The sequence below is a fragment of the Glossina fuscipes genome, unplaced genomic scaffold (genome assembly GCF_014805625.2).
Source record: "Glossina fuscipes isolate IAEA_lab_2018 unplaced genomic scaffold, Yale_Gfus_2 116794, whole genome shotgun sequence".
NCBI lineage: Eukaryota > Metazoa > Arthropoda > Insecta > Diptera > Glossinidae > Glossina > Glossina fuscipes.
Genome location: NW_024006100.1, coordinates 6,392 through 25,877, shown reverse-complemented (window position 1 = coordinate 25,877; position 19,486 = coordinate 6,392). Strand labels below are relative to the sequence as shown.

The 19,486-nt window shown below is 33.7% G+C and overlaps 3 protein-coding genes across 4 annotated transcripts; 2 read left to right on the top strand and 1 right to left on the bottom strand.

Annotated features, from left to right (window-relative positions):
- Positions 1 to 6,944: 6,944 nt before the first annotated feature.
- Positions 6,945 to 15,160, top strand: LOC119644438 (probable cytochrome P450 301a1, mitochondrial). Its single transcript, XM_038043989.1, has 8 exons — positions 6,945 to 7,299; positions 13,372 to 13,522; positions 13,575 to 13,687; positions 13,747 to 13,940; positions 14,011 to 14,212; positions 14,281 to 14,443; positions 14,504 to 14,752; positions 14,820 to 15,160. Exons 1-8 carry the CDS (start codon positions 7,001 to 7,003, stop codon positions 15,138 to 15,140), a joined length of 1,692 nt encoding a protein of 563 aa, XP_037899917.1. The 5' UTR covers positions 6,945 to 7,000; the 3' UTR covers positions 15,141 to 15,160.
- LOC119644439 (adenylate kinase isoenzyme 6 homolog) lies at positions 15,036 to 16,211 on the bottom strand. Of its 2 annotated transcripts, XM_038043990.1 has the most exons (4): positions 15,779 to 16,211; positions 15,567 to 15,718; positions 15,205 to 15,512; positions 15,036 to 15,113 (listed from the first exon to the last, which is right to left on the bottom strand). In XM_038043990.1, exons 1-4 carry the CDS (start codon positions 15,828 to 15,830, stop codon positions 15,077 to 15,079), a joined length of 549 nt encoding a protein of 182 aa, XP_037899918.1. In that variant the 5' UTR covers positions 15,831 to 16,211; the 3' UTR covers positions 15,036 to 15,076. The 2 variants fall into 2 exon arrangements, with proteins under 2 accessions (XP_037899918.1, XP_037899919.1); XM_038043991.1 differs by lacking the exon at positions 15,036 to 15,113 and having other exon boundaries at positions 15,180 to 15,512.
- Positions 16,212 to 16,732: 521 nt separating this feature from the next.
- Positions 16,733 to 19,145, top strand: LOC119644437 (protein stand still-like). Its single transcript, XM_038043988.1, has 4 exons — positions 16,733 to 17,267; positions 17,340 to 17,648; positions 18,199 to 18,291; positions 18,351 to 19,145. The coding sequence occupies exons 1-4, from the start codon at positions 16,926 to 16,928 to the stop codon at positions 18,846 to 18,848; spliced, it is 1,242 nt and encodes a 413-aa protein (XP_037899916.1). The 5' UTR covers positions 16,733 to 16,925; the 3' UTR covers positions 18,849 to 19,145.
- Positions 19,146 to 19,486: the final 341 nt, after the last annotated feature.

The following is a 19,486-nucleotide window of genomic DNA, read 5'->3' as shown; positions in this document are numbered from 1 at the left end:
AGTATGGTACGATTGTTATGGACAATCGTTCTCTAAAATCATTACCGGCTTTGAAACCTCTAAAGTTGATTATTTTTCCTTTATCTATTTAGAGAGAAATTCTCAATCGAATAATGGTACTGGGATAGCCTCAGCGGCTATTCCAGGCGTCCTTACTTTAATACGAAGAAATTCCAACACTCATTCATATTCTGATACAACTCTTTTATTGACCTACAACTGAACTTAAAATGACTTAAATATCTTAAACTTAAAATGTCTGTTTCGTCCTAAGATCACTCGCCCAGGGACGGCACAGACTATTCTCTATCCCTACTAAATCATATTTTGCGTCTCCGGCGCTCGGGCCTAACGGATGACTACGGATCCTAGTTTTCCGGTGTTTACCTTACCCCCACAAAGAAGAAGGAAGTCGGAAGTCCTCTTCTTCTTGTTTATACTTTTGTTCGAACACGAATTGACTTTGCCAAGCAGTTATTTGATCAGTTCCCATTCCATTTCGTTCTTACTTATACAATGCTTACTTACTATATCATCGCTATAATACTCGCAAGAGAATAACAAACTACTGCAAAAGAAAATGAGCGAAAGACGAATATACTTCTCCCATTTTAAATGCAGTAAGAGCTCTTTATTCGCGGGATATATGTTCCATAAATATGTCGCGAATACAAAAACCGTGAATACGGAATCGTAATTTATATGGGTTTATAGGGGATACGTTCCTAGGTGACAAAATAAAAAAAACAAGTATATAAAAAAATCAATTTTGTATTAAGACTTGATATGGTATGATGTGTTTAGATTATCTGTTTAGGCCCTAAGCTGCTCGGCTGCAGTACGCCAAGTCTATCCATCTTTTATAATGCCAAAGTGTCTCGGCATAAGACGGTCATTAATCTTAATGGTTCAGGCAAATTGAATGCCTAATGCTATTAGCGAGTAAAACGCTTGGTTGAGTTGCTTTATGAGAACTCTGATGAGAACTGATTTTCTTTATTTTCTTAGGCAGTATTTATACTAAATTTTTACACTAAATTATTCTTATCTTATTCTAAACAGGATTGTAATTGCTTACTAAATTATCCTTATCACACACTATATTATTCTTATATAAACAGAATTATCACTGTTTACATGCGAAGTGAAGTGTGTGACATTTTATTTTATCAAAAGGGTTATGCTGAAGTGGCATAATTTTGTCACACTTCAAGTGGACGCATACGATAGTATGCGATCACACTACAGTTTAATTAAAGTTTTTCAAGATTTTGATTAATTATCTCAAGGCTTAGGCAATGGTTTGAAGAAGTTTGTAAGTTTCTCTTGCTTGGCAGTTTTTAAAAGCTCCTTCAATTCAGATTGATACGCAGCAGTCGCATTAGCAATTTGCCTCGTTCCATAAACGGATCAATGTTCATAAAGAAATCGCCAAGGTCATTTGCCATTCTTAAACCTTCACTAAGATTTTGCAAATTAAATGTCACATTTCCAGTGCTGTTGTTGAAGCCTCTTCTTTAATTGAATATTTCCTCCAAGTCAATTTAAGTGAAATCTTCATCTAGCGATTCAAGCAATTCCTGAATATCACTTGATTCTATCTGTTCGAGTCCATCTCGTCCTATTCCATTTGCGATTTCGGCTATGTTTGCGGTCAAAGTTTAAACTTACTTGCAGATTTTTCGTCATTTTCCGCAGTCAGAGCAGAGCACGACTTCAATGTGTGTGACTTCAGTTCTTCCTATGATTCTTTTATGTTTACGATGCATTTTGCTACGTGAAATTTCTTCCTGCATACCATAATATTCACATCAGGATTATATTCGATATTGTCCGATATGATTTTGAAGGTTCGTCTAATGTAATAGAGCTTAAAGGCCTGGATTATTCCTTGGCCCATAGGTTGAAGCAAAGCCGTCGTCTAGGAAGGTAAAAATGTCACTTTTTTGTTTGGATGCATAGTTTCAAGTTCGCAAGGATGACCTGGTGCATTGTCCAAAACTAGAAGTGTTTTAAAGTCTAAATTCTGTTTTTTTAAATAAGTTTCAACTTCAGAAGCAAAACAATTCCGCAAAATTTATAGCCGCGAATATGGGAATTGGCTCGCATTTTTTTAATCCGCGAATAGTGAAACCGCGAATAAAGCAAGCGCGAATAATGAGCTCTTACTATATATACTTATCTACGTATGTCGATTAGCATAAGGAAACTAGGATAAAGAAGATTATGGAAGGATGCATTAAGTTAGTTTCAAGCTTTATAAGAACTGAGATAAATGTAAAAGATTCGGATCTTCTTGCCAGAACATTTACACTTTGCGGTTAAGTGTTAAAATATCAGGATATGCTTGCTGTTTGCCCTTTGTCCCTGCTATAAATCGATCCAGTTTCTTATATTTAATTTTATTAAATTTGGAGAGAAGCGAGTTTTGAAAACTCGTTTGGGTGGCGAAATCCTTTTCCTATCTCAGCTCGCTTAGAATTAATAATAAAAACAACACAAGGCAATTTTTTCATAGGCGTTGTCTACAATGCTGAAAATTTCGTGAAATAAATTGCCAGGAAGTAATAGTGAAGTCTTCTATCGTTCTTGGTGTTTAAACCAGTTTGCCGATTTCTTGGTGGAGCTTACCCTAAGATATGAGGAAGAATATAAAATTAAAATGCATAGCTCAGGTAAAAACAAGAAAGTTGTGATAGACATTGCTTTTTCAGAGAAAATCTTCTTTCTGATGATTTATTTTGTATTGGAAATCAAAGGGTAGGTTTGACAAGATTTAAAGGGTTTAAGAAAGCAAGATCCTATTAAGTGGTGAGCAATTTTACTCAGACTATAAAAGATGTGAAGATTAACTCGTGACAGCACTTAAAGCAAGAACAGTGAAGCGTGGATCACGAGCTACAAATTCTTTGCAAACGTCAGCAGTATCTTGAAGAAAAGACTCACCGCTCGTAGCACCATGTCTAATAGGAAACATCTTGCGTCCATCAAGCTTATTTATATAAGCAACATTTTTATTAAAGAAAGCGATGAAATAATGATAAACTTTTTCATTAGGATCAGCAAAAGTCTGGCCCTCCGTGGGCTACAGCTAAAGCTTGATGATTTTCGCGGACGGCCTTTTCACGTTCTTTTGGTGTCATCTCCTTCGAAATGCCATCGCCCAAAACTAATACTGAAGACGAAAATTATAAGAAAAAACTATAAGGTTGAACTATTAAAACACACTCTTTGTTGTTGGCTATGCAGTATATGAGAGAAATACAATAGGACTGTCTTCTGATCTATCTCGTTTTATTGAACAACTGGCAAACGTCAATCGTCTCACTGAAATATATATTGTTATGAAATTCGCTTTTGCTATGACACAGTCCGTATCACTAGATCGTGGATATTTTGATCAAGAGAAATGCACTTCAAAGTTCTTTTATTTTACTACTTTGTCTTTCACAACAGTAGGAATATTTATTTACAATTTATTTTGGCCGTACTTTCAACTTCTACGTTCTTGCCAGACTAACTCTACTTTTCACAAATATTCGATTTATATACAATTTTACAAGAATGTTACTATACCTAAATTTATGGTTGTGATCTAATCCCAGCCTGGTTTTTCCTCTAATCGTTTTCATCGGCCTGCACCTGCATGACGAGCCTGCGAATATGCACTTAGCTTTTACCTGTTTGCTTTTCCGCTATTCGTTTTCATCGGCCTGCAGCTTCATGAGGCGCCTGCGAATGCTCATTTGATTTTTCCTTCCTTAGGAAATTTATTATTACGAAAATTACTTAGCTGACATTAACTGGATTTGGGATTTTCGTAACAATATATATAAATATGCATAAAACTATCAAAGTGATTGATTTAATTTGCAATTTGGAAGTGGAACGCATTTGGCCCAATTGTGAGAATTAAAATTTTTGAATTGTAATGAATTTAACTATGACACTATTGTAAACTTGTAAAATTAGTAACTACGTCGCACAGCGCGACAAAGATGCTGAGAAACTTCCACTGTTCCTGCCAAATATAAAGTCGATAGATATCTCTATTTAACATAGATACGAGGTGATCTATTTGGCTGGTTGACAATTGCTTGCTGAACATATTTCTCTTCGCTGACCGTTGCTTTTCTCCATCTTTTCTATTCGCAGTTTCCCAAGCCACCTTGAGGTGCCGCGACAGGCACGTTACCAAATTGTTTTAAATGTCTGGTATCACCTATAGGCCTAGGCGGGGTAAAGCCCTGCCTACCAAAAGTATAATTTAATATAATAATTTAAAATACTAATTATATAAATGAATAACATAAAATATAATTTAAATGTGTGTGTGTGTGTGTGTGTGTGCGGATATCTGCAATGCAAAAATATTTCGGTTACCGAATTTTATAGAAAATGACCATGAAGTTAACATTGGCCTACAGAAATATCGCATTCTGCTGAAGCGATGAATGGAGACGTAAGCTTCTTTTTTAATCTAAAATAAAATGAACATAAATGAATAAATTAGAAATAATGATAAGTAAGGATTAACACAAACTTACCATTGGATTACAACGAATATTCCATTACCAAACACTACAGAAACTAAGCAACGATTAGCTGAATCAAAGTGTGAAAAAAGGAAATATTATCAGATTTATAACAAATATCGAAATCGAAAACTAGTGCTCTTGATATTGAAAAGAGCTAGAAAAATATAAACCAATTAGCATTCATCCCGAAACCTTTCAAATCTACCGATTTTCGTAACTGCATTCCGAGAGAAAAACCATTTACAAGCGAAATTAATATATTGACACTTTTTTGTGTTATTTTTTTGGGATTAAAGTATATCTTTGGTTTATACCTTCATATTTAGTCAAGAAAAAGCTGGAATATAGTTTTTATCTTGCAGGAAATATATTTTTTGACCCCCAAGCCCTAAGAGTAGTTTTTAATACGGGATACCTTAGTTTTTCGTACTGTACGCAGACTTTATTGGACTTTATATAAAGCACAACAGTTTTAAATTTCGCGAAAAAAAACATTAAAAAAAAAACATTTAAAAAAAAACATTAAAAAAAAACGTTAAAAAGGAAAAAATATTATATTTGCTAGTGAAAGTTTATTCCGGAATAGTTAAAAGAAGTTAGAACGGAGAGGTAAGGCTTGGTTTTATTTTACTTGAGAAGACAAAATAATTTTCAAGCTCATTTAACATTTCAAAGCAAAGCATGAGTAACATACGAATATAAAGTTTATCATACACATGGATACAAAAAACAATCCAGTCCATCCGGCAATTTTCGTCATTAAAGACATTTAAAGAAATGAAGAAAACGCATTCATATCCATCGCGCGTCACACATCACGCTTTCCAATCGCAGTAAATAAAACGGTCCCTTATGTTCATCAAATGCTTGAACAATCATATTAAAGTTATTCTAGAAGCTTCAAAGTATTCTACTTTAATATATTCCAATGTATGCACAACACTGTTAAATTACATACCCAGATGCGAAAACAATCAAAACCTTCAGTCAAGCAGTCAAAAGCAATGCGTGCATTTTTTAATCAAAACAGAGCTCACCGCACAATTAAAATGTCAGTGAACTGCCCAGAGCACTACATGATTATCCTGCTCACACTACAGTCCACATTGCACGAGTTTAGTGTAGAATGAAATTTATTGAAACATTTGCAGAAAATAAAATTTGATAATCTCCAATATGTTGTACTACCTGCTGTTTAGTGTTTTTCGTACACATATATATTTACGTGTGTACCCCAGAGAGAATGGGGCGTCATATCAAGAGACTTTAACAGAATTCTTGTCCATCCAAGTAATAAGAATGAAAGAGCAAGCAGTTGAATCGCTACTGATTAAGAGCGTTGTTGATAGCAGGGCACAAGAAGTCCGTAATAATATCCTAACTTGAACAAAATGTTGGAACATCTTATCATTCAGTTGTCCCCTGTACACAGCAGTTATTCAGCGCTTTACTATCAATAGTGATTTGGCATTCTCACTAAAAACAGATTGACGGATGAGAGATCAAACAGCCAATAGTTTATGGAATTGTATAAATAGGAAGAATGCATTTGTTCTTGTAAAATAAAAAAGGAAATATATGACCCATGAAACTATAAGGAAACCTTAAAGTTCATACATTTTAGATTGAAAATCAAACGGAGCTATAAAACTATTAAACTTGAAAAGTTTCAAAGCAAAATGATGTATGTAATGAAAAGGTAAAGCGACTTTCTTTAACTCCACTTCCGCTGATCGCTTTCGCAATAACTGTTTCTCTAACGAGTAATATATCACGGATTACTTCTCCATTATCAGATTTTCTCTTTAATCGAATCTATTCGCTTTTACTATTCATACACTGATATCTACGTTGTTTTCGAATGCAGATAACAAAGAGAAGGATCTTAACTTAAGTTCAATTCATTGCATATGCTCTTTAATAACATGCACAGCTTGGTTTCATTAGAAACACTCATTGCTGTTAGGCACGGAAGAAGAGAGCAAATATATTCTCTCATTTCACTCTTTACTAACATGTACAGCTTGGTTTCATTGAAAACACTCATTGCTGTTAGGCACAGAACAAGAGAGCAAATATTTTCTCTCATTTCACTCTTTAATAATATGGGGAGATTGGTTTCATTGCTATTAGGCATAGAAAAAGAGAGCAAACATTACTGTAAATTTACAGTACAAATACATTTTTATTCATGTATGGTGTACCTAACAGCGAACACGAAAGAAAACTATAAAAAAACCGAGTACAAGTGATAGCATCAACAGTTGTTAAGTGTTGGTTCGAGTAAACAGTCAATTGTACGTGAGTGAAAAACGCATCTATCCAAGTACTTTATTGCAGAAAGTTAAGAAAACTTGGATAATATATAAATATAATTAATGCTCAAAAAGAATTCCATTGATTAGAAAAAAAAAAAAAAGAAAATCAAATCAAATAAATTGTATAAAGGAAAAAAAAAAAAAATGAGTTTATTTCCAACAAAATTATTACGTATCATAAGTAATATGAATACCTTGACAGTTGCGTTACCATTTAGTTCAGCCAACGAAGCATCAAAAAGTGCATGCAGTTTTCAACAGTCACGAAAAAACTCGACCACAACAACGGAAACAACATGCCCTCATCTCACTTTAGATACTGCATCAGCAACCGGAACAGCGACAACAAATCCATTAAGCTCTGTCGCAGAATGGGCAATAGCTTTACCGTATAACGAAATTCCTGGTCCAAAACCTATACCTATTTTAGGTAATACGTGGAGGTACGTGTAAGAGGATTTCAACAATCATTTCAAAAGTGATTTTCTTACTAAAAATTATGGTGAAAACTTGTTGTCTTATGAGCATTGTCCTCATGAAATTCAGGTTTTTTTTTTCTTTTTGTATTTAACAAGAGTTGATTGTTGTCTTATGAAAATCGCGGCATTGTAACTGAAAACGCATCTGTAAACTTATAAAAAATTGAGTTTCTTTTATAAAACTATTCATAAAATGAAAAGAAAACATTAATGAATGTTGCGTGCGAGAAACTTTTCAAAGAAGCTAAATGTGAAATTATCCAACATTGCCTTGGAAGGCAAGAAAAAAATAAAGATGGAAAATAGTAATTAAAAATACTTTTGCTTTTCTTTACTACGAACAACAAAAACAATTGAAAGCGAAAGTTTTGCCGCGCGATTATTATTTGGAATAAAAACATAAAAAAATCTATATAATATAAGATAATTCTCTGATATAAATGAGAATTTAACAAAATTAAGAGAAGATATGTGTTTAATATTCTTGAGGATCAATAATTTTTAGCTTAGGTAATGTAAACGTAACGAGAATAATCAAAATCTCTTGTTGCAACATAACAAAGGCATAGACTGTAGAGGCGACTAAATAAATTTCAAATTTTTTGTTTTGCTGTTACCTGCAGCGTAAACGTGATAGTTTACACGAAAAGCAACAAACTGCATGCTTTTAAAAGACTTAAGCAACAAACTTGTTTTAAGAAAATCATAAACTCTAAAAATTATGTGTCTTTGTATGTTTGTAAAGATATCGAATTTTTTTTTTTTTCATTATTTTTTCAGATATTTATATTTATTTATATTAGGGGTACAAATAAATTCGGTCTGTTGAAATTGGTTGGGTTCAATTTTCCCAAAAATTCTGGCATAGCTAACAGGGTCCTTTGAAGTTTGCGAGCATTTGGACAAAAATTGTTAGTCTTCGAAACGATGAATATTCACATACGTCTGTCCGTCTTCAGCAAATGCATCACAGGAAGTGATTTTCAGACTTAAGATGAAAAGTTTAACTGCGCCCTGCGGTATTCTCCAAACATGGCCGTCTTCCGCATACCAGTTATTCAGATCGGCGCAGATCAGTGGTTCACAGACGTTGAAGATGTACAAAAATGGGTCAACGGCTATTATGCGTCCAAACTCGCAAGTTTTCACCGCAACAGCATCCATTAGCTACCCGATAAACGTCGAAAGATCATATATAATCTTGGTGCTTACTTCGATTGTAGCGAACATATTTCAAATAAAATTGAATTTCATGAAAAAACGGAAGGAATTTATTTGTACATCTGCTACATAAATACATATATAAATAAATAAATGCTTGCATAAGCAAACACATAAGTACAACTGCAGACACAAACAGAAAATTTGCTGAGAGAAGTATTTTGAAAAAAAAATAATTTCAATACAATTTTTCTCTACATAATAAGAAAAGGAATTAACATAGCGCTAGGATTTGTCATGCAAACTTACTACCCCTATTATATTCCCATTTAAGCCAAGCACTGACTCTAATTGATTTTCTTAATTCAGTTTAATAGCAAATAATCCGATCAATGTTCTGATTGCCTAACTACGAAATCAACAAATAGTGGGAACAATGTATACAAAAAAATAAAAAAACTGTGAACGCTTGAGACAATGGCGCATGTTATAGTACAAGGCCATCAATGACAAGATGGAGAATTACTTAAACGAAAAATAATTCAAACAAAACTCTACCATTTACTTAAATGATGATAACCGTAACGACTTTTCAAAATGTGTCTCCAAATTCAACTTAGCCAAGTAAAATTGGCATTCACCAATACATAATTATAATCTCTCTCTCTCTATGGTAGAGCATACTTCTGACAAAAGCGAATATACAACACTCTCTAGCTGTTATCTTTGTAAGATAAAATTTGGATAATATGTATAAGCAAAAAAAAAAAAAAAAAAAAAAGGTGCTATGTGAGAAGTGATCGAAAAAGTGGCCCGATCTGAACCATTTTTAAGAGGGTTCGTCCTTGGGCCATAACATGTCAACTTATCGGATTTCACCAAAATATCTTAAAAATTGCGAACAATGGGTTGAGCAAAAGTATATGACGGATAGACATTTCTTGAATGGATCGGTATAAAAGAAGTTAGTGTAAGGTATAAAAATTGTTATGTTAAAAATGAACAAAATGCAAAACATCGAAACCTATTCAGAAAGTAATTTTAATCTATAAAGCCATAGACTTAATTTTCTCGGTCAAATCATTTCATTAATAGTGTGAACCGATGCGATTTATTTTTCATAAGGAAAGTGATAAGGAGAGCATTATGAAATGTTTAGAATATTTCGATGAATAATTGACTGCTAATTAATCGTTAATTTGATATACTACTTAGTAAGTTCGTAGGATGACATGAAGTCACAGATATTGAAGAATTTATATGATTTTTACGAACGTACGAACAGTTAGATAAAATTTCGTGAGACATGATATAGTTTGCAGTTGTTTTAGTGACTTTACGCAGAGTTATTCAGAACAACATATATCAACTACGATTCACCGTAAAATAGTCTAAGCCATCCTATAGATAGGTATTCATGAAACGACTTTTCATAGGGAAATTATTCGAAAAAGTAATCGGATCCGAATCATTTCCAATAGCACTCGGCCGTGTGGCAAAACAGGTTGAACATAAGAAAAAAAAAAACGGACAGGTAAGATTAGATCGTCTGATACGATCGGTATAGTAAAAGATGGGCCTGTCCTATCTCCCTATGGGTGGTGCGTACATCCGCACAAACATAATACTCCCCCGCACCATGCTTTCAGACAAACTCCTCAACTCCTAGTCGAGGATGAATCGGTTTTACAGTCAAGCAAAATCCACTGGAAACTATGTTCAAGTACTTGATCGATCACATCTCTGTGAAGCTCGCTCCGAAAATACAAATTCCTTTTAGACGAGTACCTGGTCTTTGATCGACCACAAATTCTTAAAAAAGCTTCCATAATCAATTATAAATGAACTGTTTAAATCGTATCGAATGAAACCTCTCTCACATCCAACTTTCTTCGTAACTATATATCGATCGCTAATCTGCTTTGAAACCAATCAAAGCTAATTAGAATTGAAATTCTGTTCAATTGTGCGCCTAATAGCCAACCACAAGTCTACCTCAGAGCTATTAATTTTTTACTAAGCGAAAATACATGAAGTTGGGTAAAATATTTTCGAGCCTGAACTCACTAACTTACGAACAAAATTTTATATGAGGCAGCATGTCAATGTTCCTTTAAGAAAACATAACTTGAAAATTTGAAATCTGACAGACGGACAGGCACGAACTATTTTTGTAATTAATGAATGAGTCTCGCCAAAGGTCTTCCGGACGACGAATATCTCTGAAGATTTTTTTAATGTTGCCTACGAACTTGTAGATAAGCAGAATAGAGAACAATGAGGAAAAGTTTTCTAAAAATGAACTCTTTCACAGGAAACTATATTTTTGCACCCTACACAACTTGTGATGCAAGGCTATATTAAATTTCTACGGATGTATACAACGCCCAGATGCACTTCAAGCAGAATTGTGGCGATCGATTCAGAATCACTTTCTGCATCATCTTAAGCTTGTCTGTCCATCTGTCCGTCTTGGTTTTTTGCATTCAATCTGCCAAAACGTCTATTTGAGAATTTTCGACGAAGTTGGGTATACAGACGGGTCGTGGCCCAAGGGCCAAGGGAACAGTATTGAAAATGATTCGAATCGGCCCACACCCCACATAAAACTTTATCCTGAAAAGTCTTCGTACAAATAACTGTTTTAAAGCAAAATGGTGTAGGGTCTCTAACGGTGGACCATGCCACACTATAGTGTTTTTGCTTGTTTGTTTACTATAGGAAGAGGCTTTCACTGAAATGCAAAATTATTGTTCGGTATTGCTGACGACTAACCTAATATTATGAACATGTATGACACACAAAAGTGTAAAATCGCGAATTTTCGCTTTCACTCTACTTCCTCTAATGTATCGATTTCGATTAATAATATTAAATATTCGAGCTTTTGTTTGTTGCGTTGTACGTATGTGTGTTAATTGCTTTTCTATAATTGTATTACATATGCTTGCGTTCATATAAATATTACATAAATGAATAAAAGACAATATTTATGCGAAGCATGTCCAAATCGCTCGTCACCATACAATAAATAAATATTCCATAAAAATTTCACGTTTTATAGGTTTTTTTTTTTTATTGTGTTTATATTTTAAATTTTTTAATTACCTCCAATAACATATAACAACAAGCGTACCGGCTATTTTAACATCGAACTCCACCAGACGTTTGTATTAAGTAAACGCAGATGGATAACGATAGGAGTTAAATATATACGTCTTTTAACGATTTGTTTACATTTTAACAAATGCAATAAACCAAACACATAGATGACTAAGTCATGCTTGTCACTTAGTTAATCAGAAAAATAAAGAAAAAACACACCAAAATGAATATAAAAAGAGCAAATTATATATAAGATAAACTTGGTAGAAAGATCGTCTAACTAATTGCCTCCACCTTCAAAGGTGTTAAAAATAATTGACAGATAATATAATCTTAGATGCTAGTGCTCAGCCTAATTTAGTCCTAGCATTTATTTTTTTTGGCCCCAATAAATTCTCATAATAGTAATGATAGTAATAAACAAAACTAGCGGCCGGATTCTGATCAGCATTGTAGACACATCAGGATATATTCATTTCGTGTAGATATTCGTAACAGCCAGAAGGGCTTAAGAAATTGATCTAAAGCTGTCTGTCCGTCTGACCGTCGGCCCTTGTAAATTTGTATTCAAGCTACAGGTTGTAATATTTGAGATATTTTCATTTTGTCCCACAGACGAACGCCTATGAAAATGATTCGGATCGGTCCACTTTTTCGATCACTCCCCGTATAATGTCCTATTTTGAAAAATCGTTATTATCGTTATTAAAAATTGCAAATTTTCAAAATTTCTCAGTAAAAGTCGCTAAATAGTAATATTTCGGCATTCTAAATTGGTATATACTCTTTGGACAAGCTTGGGGCAATTTTTTAACTTCCTCTCATGTAACGAAAACTGAAACTCATACGACAAAAAGCTTCAATGCTTCATAATGAAAATTATATCGCAATAAAATAAAAAGTTAACAGTACCCAATTTGCACCATCTCGACCTATTTTTTGGATTCTGCCTTAATAAGGATTTGCACGAAAATTGATCCTTTGTAGAGCAGAAAAGTCCAAGTTTTAATATGTGGTGATGAAAATTGATGCATAATAGTAATTTCATAAAAAAATAAAAAATTGTGTTAGACAATGATGTGCAGGGTATTTAGTGATTGACCTTGACCGACTATGATGTTCTTACTTGTTTTTAGGATAAGTCTGATAGGTATAAAAGATTCGGTCGCTACCGAATATAATTTTTTTACTTATTTTGAAAACACAGGTTGTATCAGTTTATATAGCAACGCGATCGCGCACTTTTACCAAATTGCTTCATTTTCAATACCAACCTGCATGCAAGAGTTTCCATTTATTATGCTAAATTTGAAGCCGATTGCTACATTTTTGCGACGAGGACGGATGGATACGTAGATATCGGTTGAGAATTTCTCGCTGATCAAAAGCATATATACACAAGAGGGGGTCTCTGAAGCTTCCTTCCTTGGGTGTTGCAACCGTTTTGACAAAATGCATATTCGCCTGTGAGCATAACATTATTTTCTCCAAAATAATTATGAATTTACCGTTCATAGGCCACTTTGTCCCAAAGCTGCGTGCATAATAACTTCTTTATATGGTTTGCAATTGAAATGAGAATTTTTAGAAATTTTCTACAAAACATTACCATTACGACGACTTTTTAAAATATTTTTCTTTAAAATTTTATATTAATAATAATATACTTTTCTTACTGTACCTTACCTTACCTTACGAGAACTTTTTAAAATATTTCTCTAAACAATTTGATACCAATAATAGTATATTTCCCTAATTGCTTAAATGTAGGTTGATGCCAATTATTGGTCAATATACTATAAGTGATGTAGCCAGAATTTCCTTCGAACTGCATCGGCAATATGGAAGAATTGTACGTTTTAGTGGCTTAATTGGAAGACCGGATTTATTATTCATATTTGATGCCGATGAAATTGAAAATGTAAAGAAATTTAAATTTCAATCTCAATACATTTTTAATTGAACAATCATAGTGTTACCGCAATGAGGGGCCTACTCCGTTTCGACCGTCAATGCCGAGTTTGGTGAAATATAAAAGCGTTGTACGTAAGGATTTCTTTGGCGATTTGGGTGGAGTGGTGGGAGTGTAAGTTGGATTAATTTCAGAAAATACATATTAAGGACGATTTGTAAACATTATTGTAGACATGGAGAAGCTTGGCGAGAATTTCGTTCGAAGGTGCAAAGACCCATTTTACAATTATCTACAATAAGGCGTTATTTACAGCCTTTAGAAGTGATAACCGAAGACTTTTTAAAACGTTGTGTAGTTCTATTGGACGAGAACAATGAGTTGCCTGAAGATTTTGATAATGAAATACATAAGTGGTCATTGGAATGTATATTTAATATAAAAAAAATTACCAAACTAATCACAACATCTTAATCATCATGATTTACTATTTGCAGGCATTGGTCGAGTCGCTTTGGATACACGTTTAGGCTGTTTATCTCCGAATTTACCTCCGGACTCTGAACCACAACAGATTATTGACGCCGCTAAATTCGCTTTACGTAATGTGGCCACTTTGGAATTAAAGGCGCCATATTGGCGTTACTTTCCAACGCCCATGTGGACTCGATACGTTAAGAATATGAATTACTTCGTCGAGTAAGTTATCTACGAAAAATTTGCATCACTTTTAAATGATCTGATTAAGCGAGGGTTACTTTTTGAAGAATTTGTCTAAAATATATAAAGAATACCACGGTGCGTTTGAAAACTGAAGGTCCAAGTAAAAATGGAGAAACATCTCTTTTGGAGAAAGTAATAGTAACGCAAGGAAACGAAAAGATAGCTACCATTATGGCTTTAGATTTGATTTTGGTTGGCATTGATACGGTCAGAGAAAAAGTGAACAAAATCAGTACAAAAATATTTAATAGATCGTTTCTTTTATAGATATCCATGGCTGTTTGTTCTATACTCTATCAATTAGCTACACGTCCCGAAGAGCAACATAAAATACATAAAGAATTAAAACGGTTATTGCCAGAACCCTTTACTCCGTTAACAATAAATTTATTAGATCAAATGCATTATCTAAAAGGTTTCATTAAGGAAGTTCTCCGCATGTATAGCACAGTAATAGGTAATGGTCGTACCTTACAGCAGGATACTGTCATATGTGGTTATCGTGTCCCGAAGGGTGTAAGGATAAATGAACCTTAGAAAGAAAGATTTATTTGTTCTTTGTTTTAATGCTTGTCTTTTGTAGGTCCAAGCTGTGTTTCCTACCTTGGTGACCGGTAATATGGAGCAGTATGTCACCGAAGCTCATATATTTCGACCCGAGAGATGGCTTAAGCCTCATCAAGGCGGGTTTGAAGGCAATCTACATCCTTTCGCCTCTCTGCCATACGGCTATGGAGCGCGTATGTGCCTCGGACGTCGCCTAGCCGATTTAGAGATGCAAATATTATTGGCTAAGCTTTTACGAAATTATAAATTGGAATATAACTATCCCGCCTTGGATTATTCGGTCACATTTATGTATGCTCCCGACGGACCACTAAAGTTTAAAATGACAAGAATTTAAATTTAAATAGTTTATGTCCATAAATAAACTTTGTTCATTTTATTTCCTTTTCCAGGCTTTATACCAATTTTTGATGGCCTTTAAATTTTCTTCCGCTTCTTGTTTTGTTTCATTTGTCAATTGATAAACAATATCGGATTTATAGGAATTTTTTGCCTCTTCCAAAACAATCCCAAATATCTCACATTCAATGTTTGATTTCAACTTCTTATCGTTATAGTTCCGCTCTTTGAGACGGTCAAAAAAAAGTGCGGTATTAGAGCAAGTCGTCACAAAAACTGCCTCAAACCATCTTTCCGGAAAGAAATCACAACCATGATATTCCACAATATTACCGCCTTGCTGCATTAAGGGTTCTAAATAGTCCATTAACTGTAAATGCATTAGTTAGTTCTCTAGAAGATACAATATATACCAAAAATGTACTTTATCTTCATCTAGAATGGGGCAGTCGTATTCTTCGTCATATTCCTCAATCAGGTTGTGCTTTTTAGCCAGTTCGGAGCAATTTAACCAACGTAATTTTAGCTGTTCAGCTAAACGTTCGCATAAATAACTTTTTCCAGTAGCCGGAGTACCTATTATAATAGATAAAAGGTTCTTAACTTTTGTAGATAAGATTCTAAATTTTTACACACCAGTGATAAGAATATTTGGAACACACTCCTCTTCTTCAGTTTTTGTAGACATTGTCTTGGTGTTTTCTTTTTTTTTCAGATATTTGCAAAAAAATTCTACAAATCCGTGCCGCTTTTAGATACTAAAATAATTATCTCAAAGAATTAACACAGAGATGTATGTTTAAATGTTAAGCAAAACATCTGGTTTCGTATTAGTTGTTTTCTGCGACTTAATGTAACGCAATGCAATTGTTCGTAAGCATTAAATTAAACTCTTTAATACTTATCATTATAAGAGAACATGTCTCTTTTCATATCATCATTACCTCGTTAGATGCATTCAAATAAACGTAAAAGAAGTCATATTCCTTCAAATTCTTAAGCAACTAGTTTTTTGTGGACATTTGAAAAAATTAAGGAAATGTTTTTTTTTCCGTTCAAAACTATTCAATCTTATTTTAAACATAGCCCTTAACCTATCGCATGGATAGCTGGATTTAGTTTCATATAAACCGATGAAAAGTAACCCTGTATTTGTTTAGAATTGAGAATAATTCTTTTGCAATAATCAAGAATATATGTAACTTATGTAATCTGCTTTACTAAACGCACTTATTACACACATATTATTACCAAATTTAGTATTTGTTACGTTATTCATAAGCACCTAAAAAATTTTCTTATTGGTTGGTTATAACATTATCCAACACATGCATAAAACTGTTAGGCTGTAATAGGAAGAGCAATAAAATTAATTTAACTTTAAAAAAAAACTTTTTCTTCTGTTTATTTGCATTTTCATGCGTGATTTTAGTAAACGTCATTATTAGTACACAAGACAATTCTCTTGTATTCCTTTCCATTCGTTTGAACATTTTTGTACGCTTGGCAACTCTGTACGCATTTGCTGATTTAAAACACCTAACGGTACTCGGTTTTTCTTTGTTATGCTTAGGTTTCTAGAGGATGCATTTGTAGTACTGAAAAATGCCCTAATACATCTTCACATAAGAATACCGAGAGTAACAAGAACAATATCTAAGTAAATTATATCGCTCTACTTGGGGGGATCGGCCAATGAGAAACTAAAATCAGTAGCAGCAACAATTAAATAAGAGCGGTAGCATTCGATTTTTAAATATCAAGCTGGTTGGTAGCAAATAAAATGGAAGACATAGAAAATTCTTCCTTAAATTCGCAAGAAAATCAAAATTATGATAATGCGAGCCTCCCAAAAACGATTACCGATATAAATCAAGGAATATCTGCTGCCGCAACACTCAGCAATTTTAATGAAAATGCTGATATAACGAACGAGAACGAACATTTTAATTGCAATATGGATCAATCTAGACATTATCATATTCCTTACATACTAAACGGGGAATTGTACCAGATACAAACACAAGAAGGTGAGAATGTGACAGTGAAATGTTGCAATTGCCCACCGGACCGTGTTTATCGTGGTAGTGTTAGATCTACCGGAAATTTTCATATGCATATTAAGGTAAGTGTAAAATGTATATATAATAAATCTCGAAGCTCAAAGTTACAGTTTTCAAATCTTGACAAAATGCAGCGTCGACATCCAGATTTGCTGGGCAAATTGCATAATATGAAGGTGAATGCTCTGTTGGAGCGACGTGATCGTTTAATGCGAAATAAAAAATTTAGTAATCATCGTTCTCATCGCAATCTAGCCACATCTACTCCCGTCAGAGTTTTTAAAACTGAACCTATTTCGCAAAACCAAACAGACATTCAATTTATGCCAGAAGTTAATCGTATAAATTCCTCACCCGAATTGAGTTTAATGCATACACATAAATTAAAAATTAAGACCGTTTTCCGGCGTCATCAGCTTGAATCGAATGAAATGCGCCAGGAGGTAAGATGTTAAGAATTTATAAAACTTGTTAACCTAATATCTAAAGAGATGGAATGCATGTGTATACTTAATTCAATCCAAGCCCTTTCTCTCTATCTGTATATATATATTCTCCGCATGTGAATATCTATGACATAATATTTAGGTCTCTAATTTTCTTTTATCCCTTCATATGTAACTGTAGAATAAATCTTTAGCATCTCATCAGCATGTCGAATATCATTCGAAACGAGAGAAAAACTGATTTATTAACTTTAGCAATTGTCTGTGATGAATTTCGAACCCGTATATACAAAATTTCGTTTTTGTTTTGTCTTATTTATCTTAACTGATAAATATCTAATACTAACACAATTTTTGCTCTTTGGTTGCGTTGCTGCTCTAGCGTGTATGCTTTCGTACCGTTATTAAAAAAATCTAAAAATGTTCGTAATCTAAAGTATTTACGCTGGTAAAACATGATCTTCTTCTTTTTTTTTTGTTTTCTCTCTTCTCCTCTCTCCCTCTCTCGTTTGGTACGGTAATATTTAACAAATGGAATAATATGAAGGCATCAAATAATGAAAGCTGCGAAGAGGTACCATTGGATTACAGCTTTAAAACAGGAAATCAAAATGTCACCTCAGAGGAGCAACAGCAAAAGGTAGGGATATAATTAATACACACGAACAAACAGACAGATAATCATATTTTAAATTGTAGCCTACGCAACTGTTATCTACAAGCGCGCAAAATATCACGGAGTTGTCAACGATGCAGCAATCTATTAACGGCGATAATACTCTTTCATATCAAAACGCAAATGAGGCAACAATATCTCCTGCAATCAGCTTGCGTAATAGCTACGGTTACAACTTTGCTGACGATGCTGGCACTGTCAATGAACGCAACTATCACAATTTATCGAACGTAAAACCTGAAAATTTTTCAACAACCGAAGAAGCAATTAATGTTGCTAACCTCACACAAACCACTTCTACAGAGAGTTTTAATTCGATGCAAGGAGATGCAAGGAACTCCGGCCCTGACACTGGCAACCGAGATAGCAATTATTGGTCCGATGTCATATTACGAATTGAAAAATATTTGGAGCTAATACAAAGCGAATTGAATGTTCGCAATCAAATCGAAACGGATCGTATGTATTTGGAAATTGCAAAATTTAAATATCTGCATCCAAACTTCCATTACAATTGGTAAAAATTTAAGCGGATATACAAGTTCTTTTTTCGATTGAGTGAGTTATACGATTTATTATGAAAGATATATGTTTAAGTAATAACGTGAAAATGTACTTTTGCGAGCTTAAAGATGAATATGAATAATTCGAATGATTTGCTGTAAATATCATTCAACATAGAATCCTAAGATCATGATTTAATAGAACAAGATTCATAAATATACGAGAATCATTTGTATCAAGCTAGTTAAGCCTTACAATTATTAGTATTAAACGACAACTAAGTGAAATACAGTTTTTTTTCTTTTCTCAAATCATTTCTTGAGTTTAATTTTCCTCTACTTTTGAATTTGTCAATTTGTTTTAATGCGATGAATATCTCAAATTATCAGCACTTTTCTCCAGCGTCAAATAAGCAATTTGCATTGCCAATTGCTGCTTGTATTGCTGCTCTTACTCTCATGGATGTTTCTCATGTGCGTTTTGAAGCCAGCCAAATGACGATAAGAAAATAGGGAATTCGAATATCGATGATAACGTTCTTAATAGAAGTAAGCCGTTCTATCTTTGCCAGGTTCAAAGATTGTAACGCCTTTTACGTTTTGTATTCTACACCACTTGTGCTACAAGGAGTAAGTATGTGCGGACCGATGTTAAA